This window comes from Drosophila takahashii, chromosome 2R, assembly GCF_030179915.1.
Source record: "Drosophila takahashii strain IR98-3 E-12201 chromosome 2R, DtakHiC1v2, whole genome shotgun sequence".
NCBI lineage: Eukaryota > Metazoa > Arthropoda > Insecta > Diptera > Drosophilidae > Drosophila > Drosophila takahashii.
The window spans coordinates 17,508,024-17,519,459 of NC_091679.1; the positions used below are offsets into that span (position 1 = coordinate 17,508,024).

The 11,436-nt window shown below is 41.2% G+C and overlaps 1 protein-coding gene across 1 annotated transcript; it reads left to right on the forward strand.

Moving 5' to 3' along the window:
* The first annotated feature begins 1,884 nt into the window (after positions 1-1,884).
* LOC138912191 (uncharacterized) lies at positions 1,885-3,153 on the forward strand. The gene has a single exon (XM_070212056.1). The coding sequence runs from the start codon at positions 1,885-1,887 to the stop codon at positions 3,151-3,153; it is 1,269 nt and encodes a 422-aa protein (XP_070068157.1).
* The last annotated feature ends 8,283 nt before the right edge of the window (positions 3,154-11,436 follow it).

Below are 11,436 nucleotides of genomic sequence, written 5' to 3' on the forward strand. Positions count from 1 at the left end.
TCCCTACTCGAACGTAGGCTAAATAACAATCAGTCCTTAAAGGAATCATATGTTCAATTCATGCGCGACTACATCACAACAGGTCACATGTCACTCATACACGACGTTGACAAAAGTGAGCCCCATTTCTTTATTCCCCACCATTGCGTGTTACGGCCCCAGAGCCTATCCACTAAGCTACGAGTAGTGTTTGATGCCAGCGCAAAATCTTCTTCCGGCGTAGCATTAAACGAAATTCTAATGGTAGGACCCACAATAAAACAAGATTTAATCACGACATTGCTTTCATTTCGGCTCAATCGTTACGCTTTATCAGGTGACATCTCAAAGATGTATCGCCAATTTGTAATTGACGAGCGAGATAGAAAATTTCAGCTAATTCTCTGGAGAGAAAACGATACAGACATTCTACAGATCTACCAACTAAATACGGTGACCTACGGTGTCTCAGCAGCTCCCTTCCTTGCCATTCGGAGTCTGTTTCACATAGCCAAGTTAAACGAATTAGAATATCCTCTCGCCGCTGCAGTACTCCGAACTGATCTATATGTCGATGATCTTCTTACAGGCGCAGACGATATAGACACTGCACTACAAAAGAAAACGGAAGTCTCGAAAATGCTAAGTCAGGCTGGATTGACGATGACCAAATTCAACAGTAATTCACCCACACTAGGTAATTCATCAGACGGCGAAATTTCAATGCAGCTGGAGGAATTGAAATCAACGAAAATGCTTGGACTAGCATGGCAGCCATCAGACGACGTATTCATTTTCCAGTTCAAATTCGAGTTTTCTTCGACTTCTACTAGACGGACTATCCTATCAGAAGTATCACGAATATTCGATTCGCTTGGACTTATCGCGCCTGTCCTCATGAATTGCAAAACGTTCATTCAAGATTTAGTTATCCGCAAACTTTCTTGGGATGAGCCAATTCCCAACGATCTCGGAATCGTCTGGGACAACTTAAAAAATGACTTGCGAAACTTATCCATAGTGAAAATTCCACGATACGTATCAACCTCACAACAATACCAAAGCGAGCTTCACGGATTTGCGGACGCCTGCAAACGAGGATACGGCTGCTGCCTTTACATTCGCAGCATAATCAATGGTGTAGTAAAGGTCAGCTTATTAGTTGCAAAGTCAAGAGTCGCTCCAATTCAATCCTTGTCAATCCCAAAGCTTGAGCTCTCTGCAGCCGTGCTGCTTAATAGAACATATCAAAAGTTCAAACACAAACTCGAGCCTTACATCTCAAAGGTATACTTTTGGACCGATGCGAAGACCGTTCTACAATGGCTTGGGAAACACTCGTCGCAATTGCCAACTTTTGAATCTCACAGGATATCTGAGCTTCAGTCGTACACACAAGATGTTGAATGGCGCTACGTATCAACAAGCAAAAATCCTGCGGACATCGTATCCAGAGGATGCTCAGTAAAGGATCTTGAGCATAACATGTGGTTTACTGGACCCGACTTCCTGAAAGGGTCGGAAAGCGAATGGCCTTGTCTGCCTAATCCAGTAAATCCACCCCTCCAGTCATCAATCGAGATGCAACCCAAATCTATGATAGTCGAAACTTCGAGTGCTATTGTAGTACCCAGCATTCTAGATGATCTTATCGAGCGGTCATCGTCATACTTTCGTATCCTGCGTACGCTATCCTTCATTTTTAGAGTATTTAATAGGGTCCCTGCAGCTAGACATTCAACTGTTCAAAATGTAGTACACGTGCCAGCGATCGAGCTAAATCAAACGTTTTGGAGAATCGTAGCACAAATTCAGCAAACGGTATATAGCACAGAGATCAATTTATTACTGAATGACAAGCCATTAAAGTCTAGCTTTCAAGGACTGACTCCGTATTTAGACAAAATGCATATCGGCAATGCAATCCTGATCCTGGTGAGAGTAGGGGGAAGACTGGATAATTCCGATCTGCCATACAGCGCTAAGCATCCAGCCATTTTGCCAAAACAGCATCGCTTTACACGGCTATACGTCGAGTTCCTTCACCGTTCCAACCTACATGCAGGACCGAAAGTCTTGCTTTCCTTACTTCGCGAAAACGTTTGGGTCATCAACGGCAGAGCGTTAGTGCGTCAAGTGGTACGGGAATGCACTCACTGCTTCCACTACAAGCCTCGCCTTATGTCCCAGATCATGGGAAATCTCCCTCCAGATCGACTTGTCGGCGAACGAGCGTTCCTGGTGTCAGGCGTCGATTTTTGCGGTCCCTTCCTGACCTCATACAAAATTCGAAGCAAGTCCCCGTACAAAACTTACGCTTCAATATTTGTGTGCTTTGCAACGAAGGCTACCCACATCGAACTAGTTTCCGAGCTTACAACTAATGCTTTCTTATCCTGCATTCGAAGGTTTATTGCCCGGCGTGGGTTACCGCAACGCATCTACTGCGATAACGCAAAAAACTTCGTGGGAGCTGCCAACAAAATGAAGGAGTTCCAAACTGCATTACTGGAGCCTGAATCCATCAGTCTTCTAGAGTCATACAGCGCTCGCAAGGGATTCTCATTCTGTTTCATCCCTCCCAGAGCCCCACATTTCGGCGGCCTCTGGGAGGCGGCTGTCAAATCAGCTAAAACGCTCCTGCTGAAAAACATCGCAGAAGCAAACTTTACATACGAAGAGCTCCTGACCGTCCTCGCAGAAGTCAAAGCCATATTGAATTCACGCCCCATTGCGCCAGTATCGGACGACCCAAATGATGGAGCTGCATTGTCGCCGGCCCATTTCCTAATTGGGTCAGCTTTATTGTCTGCACCAGATGAATCTCTCTATAACCCAACAGAGGAGGACGACGACTCCAAGTTGCGCTATCTAACCAGATGGCAACGCGTGACATTCATCAATCAACACTTTTGGCGCAGGTGGCGAAGGGACTACATCCATTCTCTTCAAGTTCGCGGCAAGTGGACCAAGCCGCAAGCCAACATCCAGGTCGGTCAACTCGTCATCGTGCACGAGGACAACTTTCCTCCTCGATGCTGGAGCCTAGCAAGAGTCACTGGAGTTACTTACGGACGAGACCACCGAGTACGAGTCGTGGATCTGCATACCGCTAAAGGCCCCCTGCGTAGGGCAATTCATAAATTAGCTCCTCTTCCTTTTGATTGTAATTGAAAGATCTGCGTACTTTCAACGAGGGGAGTATGTCGGAGGAGCATTTGAATATAACGTAAACTTAGTTAAATCAATGTAACTGTATGGCAACTCTGTAAGCTAGGGCTAACGCGTTGCAACTCCCACCTAGTGTTGCATAACGTGGCTTCTAAGCTCAAAGTCCACTACTGAAATACTCTCGACGACGACGCACATCACGCGCCGCTTTTTCTCCAAATAAATTTATAACTACATTCTAAAGCCGACTTCTTATTCTTGTACTGCGCCCGGTGAACATAAAACAAGTTCGGCCGCGATCGAACAAAGGGCCATCCCCAAATTAGTTCAATCCTTAAAAAAAAAATTCGTTGATCAATTTACTAAAAGCGTATACCGCCAACTCGATGCGGTTTTGCTTTAGTTTTCGGTAATTTAAGTTTTAATTAAACGCTTAACTCGGAGTCGAGCTATTTTGTAGAGCTTTGCTAAGAGACCCCAAAAGTATGCCGTACTTTTTTTCTTCAGGTTTTAGTGAACATTTTGCGCGCAAAAATTTGATTTTAGTGTGACTAACATCTAATATCTATTTTTACGCTCAATAATCGATCATGGTACTTTCGAAGTCTATATCTATCTTTTTAATCTGGACTATGCAAATATAAATGTAGCATACATTTGTGATGACTTCAGAATATGTCAAATAAACAATAAACAAATTAAACAAATAGTTTGTCTTATCTCATACTTTATCGTGAGTGAAAATGAATTGATTGCGCCTTCTAGTTATTTTTTTAAAAATGATAAACCGAAAAGTACGAAAAATTTTCCGACTGTGGTTAGGATTATCTACATCATATAAAATTCCAAGAAATTGTACTTTTAGTTCGTTGGAAAGTTCAATCTTTTAAGAAAAAAACGCAAAAAACTGCATACCTCTAAGTGTCCTAGGAAAGAAATTGCAGATTTTTGGACAAAAAAATTAATTTTCTGGCCCAGTGTGCGTTGCAGTCTTAGCCTTGGCCTAGCGTCATAAATCTGGTATCTTGATCTGGGCGTTGAGCACTCGGATTCCACGGTACTCTCACGGCCACGCACTCGATTGAATCCTCGCACTTGTATTCTTGATATCTGGTTTACTTGTTGTACTTCCGCTCGCGTATCTTGGTTGTCTGTCCTGTACTCCGGCTGCCAGCGTCGCATCTTTCGACCGACACGTCCCGTGCCTCCTGGCTGCATGAACTGCGGCGCTTACTCCACTGACTGTCGCGCAAACTCCAACTGACTGCCTTGAGCTGCGCTTGCGCCGTCCTTTTATAGGCTGCACACGGCTCGCTAGGGTCCAATGTCCAAGTGTGTCCCTTTAGTTCCCATTGCACACGGCACGCATCGGGTCCAAGGTCCAAGATGTCCCGTTAATTCACGATGCATCCTCTTTGCGCCGGTTCAAAGTCCACGGCTTTACCATTCGACCTTAATGCCCTTCGGCGGCGTGGGTCCAAGGTCCAGCGCGGCACCGTTATTTTGCGGTCTCTCCGCTTTGGCTGGGTCCAAAGTCCAGTATTCACCGGTGGACCTGGATGCCCTTGGATTCTGCCACATTCTCGCTGCCTTCGCTGTTGCTAGGGGCTCTCCTGCCTCGAGATTTGTAGGAAGTTTTTCGACTTGACTTCCTCACAACCTTTCCGTTGTTGAATGTGACCTCTTAAGCTTAACTCAAGAAGTAACGCCATTTCATCAAATTCATCTCGAAACGGTTGGCCAATTTGACTAAAATCGAGACACTCTAGTAAGTCTTGATTACGGTTATAAGTGGTTTTAATTTGATTAATTAGGTGTAAGCGAACATCCAAATCGATAACACTGATTGATCCAATTTTGTCATCAATGCCGATGACTTTAAGTCGATCAAAAGAAACCTAAGTTTTGCGTTTCAGAGAAACGATCTTCTCAGGAGGCAATTCAGGATTCAACATTTATATTAATTTTATTGTAAATAAAAATTCGGATAAAATGGAATTTAAAGTTATCTGAACGAAAACTTCTTTAGAAGACTGTGTGTGCAAGCGCCAACAAACGCTGTGAAGTTTGTTCGTATGTTTGTATGTGCTTGCAGTTGAACCATTTTAAGACTCCGTTTGATGAAACAAATTTGATCCCATTATTGGCAAATCCACTGGCTGTTATCAACTTTATTGCACAACACTTTAAGCTTTGGCTCCAAAATTATTTTCAGTTTAAACTTTTCAACGAACTCCAGAACCACAGTCACGTCGGGGTCACCATTGTTGACGCTGCCAGCTTTTTAGCAGCTTTATTTTTTCCAATAATAACTCGTATATTTAATCGTTATAATACATATTCATTTGGAGAAAAGAAGAAGATACGCAGTACGGACGTGCAAAAAGTGGCTCCTGAATTATTTTCAAAATATAAGAATCCTGGTCCGCCATAGCCCTGCTGGACGTACCTAAACACTGTCACTTGGCAGGGGCTACATCGGCTCCGTGAAATCTCTGGCCAAACACCTCCGGATCTGGCTAAAATCACTTGGTATCGCCCCTCCCAAACCGACCTGGAAACGCGGCTTTTCACTCAAACAGACCATTTTTGTTGGTGGAAACCGACGGCAAAGGAGGAAAACCAAAAGAAAAAACCACTCAGAAGACCGGCAATGATTAGGCGCAAACTAAACTAGTGACGGAACACAACAGCTGAGAAGCAATCACAGTGAGTCGGATCCAAAGCTCTTGCTTATCGAACGCACACCAGAATAATAGCTTAGTCCAATCTACGGTCCCAGCTTTAGCCAATAGGTGGCGTCTAGAAAAGTTTAGAAAAAATATAAAGCAGCGTTTTAGGCATTCTGTTAAATCTCATCTCTGCACAAAACTAAATAAAAATGTTAGGACTCGCCAGGACCCCTACTAAGCCTCAGGGTACCGGTCAGACCGGGACATTCAATGCGACACCTGCTAGCGTCTCAAAACGGAATTGATCAGACACTCCCCCGCAAAATAATCCCTTACCAATAAACACAGGCAACCTGGTAGATCTTAAAGATCTGAAATCCTTGCTGGAGGGTATGTTCGACTCAAAGCTAAAAGAACTAGCTACAAAATTGCCATAAAAATGGATACGATTCGGCAAAATGTAGAATGTCTTTCAACAAAGGTCGATTCGCTAACAGAGGAAAACAAAATATTTGTTCGCGCCAAAGCGGCGCCCCCAGCCCCGGCCAATTTTCCCTTCAAGCGCCCCTGGAGCCTTGACAGTCGAGACAGCAGTTCTTCCAGATCGCTCGCATCTCGCTCTCTCGCACTGTTAAGTGTCTCCACTCCGCTCTCCAAGCGGCTCTTGGAGCTTCCACCCTGTAGTTTTAAGTTAGTTCTAATTTTCAAGTGTAACAAAGTCGACCAGTGAAGTTATTTTGGAAATAAACCGTGGAATTTTTTATAACGTGAAAACACGCATTGCGGCCGTCTATTTCCTGCCCTACGTTCATCCAAGCCGAAGTTGAAAGACCCGCCCCACTCCATTTCAATATTGCAGGCAGAGATTATCACAATCAAAAGCGACAACGAAAACAAACAAGCAAGACTTCTACAACTAGAAGACGCAAATAAAAGAAAAAACATAATTATCCGAGGTCTAAAATCCGAAAAAAAACAATTTAATGCTGTATCTGACCTAATAAAGAGGAAAATGTTGATAAAGGACCGTATGGAGATAGACTCGGTAAAGAAGCTGCACGACGCCGACGGAAAAATGGCTGTTCTGATTGAACTAAATACAGTAAGCGCAGTACAGACCATCCTTAAGCACACCAAAAACCTGAAAGGAACGCGAGTCTCAATCGAACAGGATCATCTTATCGAAAGGAGACTTAAAAAACGCGTGATGCTAGGCCTCCGCCAGGACATTCTGGCGAGCCACAAAAACTTTAAGGTCACTGTTAGAAACGATCGCATGGTTATAGAAGGTAGATGGTTCTACTGAAATAAAGACGGCACGCTGATGTGTGGAGAAGAGTTAGCACAAAATGTCCTGGAGAACATATATGGTACCTCATATAAAATAGCCCTAAACTACGAAGTTATATCGAGCAAACTAAATTCAAAAAACTAAATGTCCCCAATGTAGTACCGTCCCAAATAAGACATTACTTAAACAATTCTTTAATTATAATTAACTTTAAAAAATCTTAAAAAAAAAAAATTAGGCATATTTTCGTGATCTAGGGGTCTAAAACTAACAGAATTTGCCATCAATTGCTGGGGAGCATTTCGGCTGTAAACTAGTGTTATGTAACACAATTCGATATTTTTCTACTATTTGAAACTTTTCTGACCAACGACGAAACGAGTTTTGCTAATTACTTTCCTGATCACGTGCTGCATTGGATACCAGCAGTGAGAGTAGCAGCCCGTGGACGGGCCAGCGGAGGAAGTGTATACGGAATCCAAAAGCAGCTGGTGAACGAAGGACACATTACTTTTACGAGCAAGGAAAACACAGAAGTCATGGAACTAAACACGAAAGACGAAAAACTACATATACTTCCAGTATACATTAACTGCAATAACTGGCAAGCAGATTTTGAAAAGGTGTACGATTTCGGACTGATAAATGGAGGATATAAATGCTCGCATCGGAAAAGCACAAGCCACATCAGAACCCACAAATATTGACCTCAGGACCAGCAGCACTATTTGTAAATCTAAGGACGAAATCTCAGACAACAAAGGCGCAAAAATTGTTGAGATGTGCGAATCACTGGGACTGACGGAAATGAACGGCAGGACAATCAGTGACCAAGAAGGAGAATATACCTTTATAAGGGGCGCAACAAGGTCGACTATTGACTACTGTCACAAAAATCGGTTACAAAATGTCTTATGTAAGTATGTTGTGGAAATGTAAATGAAATATTCTGTTAGCAAAAGGATATCAGTATTATCTTGAATTTGAATTTGAGCGAATCTCAATTCCTACACACGCATATACATATGTATCTAATGGCTGTGTGTGTAAAATACGCATTTTTTTGATATATTTATTTTGTGCGTGTGTGTGTACATAGCAGAGCAAATCATTGTTTGTTTTTGTTTTTACAAATCCAAAGTTTGTCGATAACTCAACATTTGAAAACTAATAAATAGTTTGCTGATCGCATTTTAAAAAACAAAAGCAATTTTAAGAAAAACTTTGACTGTAAAATTCAGCTAAATGGGATTTCTGTAAGGTCTACCGGTACTTTTAAATTTAACGTTTACTTAAGAAAAAGGCGCAAAAGAAAAGATTTGCGATATAATCGATTTTTTAACCGCGAATTTTAAACGTATTATTAGTGTGGTAGTTTCGTTTTAAAACTGTTGGCTGTGGTATTTTCATTTTCTGAATCTCCAAGAAATTTAAATGCAGTTATTTGCTGGTATGCCATAAGATTATGAAAATCACATTTTTAAATCATTTTAACAACATTTATAACAGAGAAATGGCAAAACAAAAAAAGGTAAAAAAAAATCGATTTTTGGGGCACTTTGGGGTCGTTTTTTTTTTAATCTTTCTGTCACACTCTGCGCCTAATTATTTCCGAATTAATTTGATTTTTCAAGATTTTCAGGTCAATCCGTTCTGGGTGGAATTTGCTACTGACCAAATTTTATTCCTTGAATTCTATTGGTTTAGAGATTATGGAGTCGGAAACGTCTCCTTCACTGCGTTGCAAACTTCTGACTGAAATCATTATACCCTCTGCAAGGGTATAAAAGGGTAGTTGTCCAATTACCTTGCCAAAAGTGATTTTATCCTACACCTTATAAAGGTGCGGGTTGCACTTGACTTCCAGCTAGTGTGGAAGTATATTAAAGACTTAAGACAGAAAATAAGTTTTAATGACTCAGAATCTGACTTGGACTTGGGTCATGAAGGACACTCGTCTCCACTCCAATCTCTGTGTCCTGCAGATCTCACCGTTGCAGTCTTAGCCTTGGCCTAGCGTGATCTGGGATTCCACGGTACTCTCACGGCCACGCACTCGATTGAATCCTCACACTTGTATTTTTGATATCTGGTTTACTTGTTGTACTTCCGCTCGCGTATCTTGGTTGTCTGTCCTGTACTCCGGCTGCCAGCGTCGCATCTCCTCCTGGCTGCATGAACTGCGGCGCTTACTGCACTGACTGTCGCGCGAACTCCAACTGACTGCCTTGAGCTGCGCTTGCGCCGTCCTTTTATAGGCTGCACACGGCTCGCTAGGGTCCAATGTCCAAGTGTGTCCCTTTAGTTCCCATTGCACACGGCACGCATCGGGTCCAAGGTCCAAGATGTCCCGTTAATTCACGATGCATCCTCTTTGCGCCGGTTCAAAGTCCACGGCTTTACCATTCGACCTTAATGCCCTTCGGCGGCGTGGGTCCAAGGTCCAGCGCGGCACCGTTATTTTGCGGTCTCTCCGCTTTGGCTGGGTCCAAAGTCCAGTATTCACCGGTGGACCTGGATGCCCTTGGATTCTGCCACATTCTCGCTGCCTTCGCTGTTGCTAGGGGCTCTCCTGCCTCGAGATTTGTAGGAAGTTTTTCGACTTGACTTCCTCACAACCTTTCCGTTGTTGAATGTGACCTCTTAAGCTTAACTCAAGAAGTAACGCCATTTCATCAAATTCATCTCGAAACGGTTGGCCAATTTGACTAAAATCGAGACACTCTAGTAAGTCTTGATTACGGTTATAAGTGGTTTTAATTTGATTAATTAGGTGTAAGCGAACATCCAAATCGATAACACTGATTGATCCAACTTTGTCAGGAGCTAGTTCAATGCCGATGACTTTAAGTCGATCAAAAGTTTTGCGTTTCAGAAAAACGATCTTCTCAGGAACCGATTCGACATTTTTTATTCATTTTATTGTAAATAAAAATTCGGATAAAATGGAATTTAAAGTTATGTATGTATGTATGTATGTGCTTGCAGTTAAACCGTTTTAAGACTCCGTTTGATCAAACAAATTTGATCCAATTATTAGCAAATCCACTGGCTGTTATCAACTTTATTGCACAGCACTTTAAGCTTTGGCTCCAAAATTATTTTCAATTTAAACTTTTTAACGAACTCCAGAACCACAATCACTTCGGGGTCACCATTGTTGACGCTGCCAGCTTTTTGGCAGCTTTATTTATTCCAATAATAACTCGTATATTTAATCGTTATATTTGGGTTGATCTCTTCCGATCAACGAGCAACATACCAAAGTAACAAAAGTTATGTGACCGACACAGAGAGAGTGAGAGAGAGAGTGAGAAGTTAATGCTGGCAGCTGAAGTTTACAGTGATCTCATTGCAATAGATAACAGTCGATTGTTTACATTTTAATTTAACTGTAAAGATTTGTCTGCTTCCGACAACCTGCAATAAAAAGAAGACTTTTGGTGCGGGTTGCACTTGACTTCCAGCTAGTGTGGAAGTATATTAAAGACTTAAGGAAGAAAATAAGCCTTAATGACTCAGAATCTGACTTGGGCTTGGTTCATGAAGGGATAGACCCAGTTGGGAATTATAAAAAAGGCATCGCAGAAGATTTGTATAATTTTGTATAATTTTAAAATTTTTTTATTTATTATTTTTTTGTAATTTTTTAAACACTTTTAAATATTTTCTTTTTTAATTAATTTTTAATTTATTTTTATTTAATAATTTTTATTTTTAATTAAAAAAAATATTTAAAAATGTTTAATAAATTACATAATACAGAAAAATAATAAATAAAAAAATTTTAAAATTATTGTTTTTAAATAAATAAATAAATAATAATAAATAAATAATTGTGAGTTCTTAATAGATTAAAAAATGACTTTTCACTTTTTGTCATTCAGAAATTGTCTTAAACTGAAACTTAATTTTTAATCATTAAGGGAGTGTAGGGTAATTTCACGAGTAGGGTAATGTGACGAACTCGACGAATCTCATATATGACGTGACGACAAAAATTCCAAATAAATGTAGTCGTCTCCCCCTATTGTGTCGAAAATGTATTTACAGTAATATTAATAAGAAGTCCCGTAATTTGTTCGTGAGGTAATTTTCGCTAAAAATGTAGTGCTCAAACTAGCATACCTGTTCAATTTACTTGTGTTTCAGCAGTGCTAGAGCAAAGATGAGTGGAAAATAAAATCAGGCAAATATATGCACGTATACATGAGATCTTTATCAACAGTTTTTGGTACTTCGCGTTTTTTTCTTTTGCACCGTTTGAGAGTGACACCGTTTTTGTTCCAAGTCTACCTTGTAGGGTATCGTGACGAACTTTTT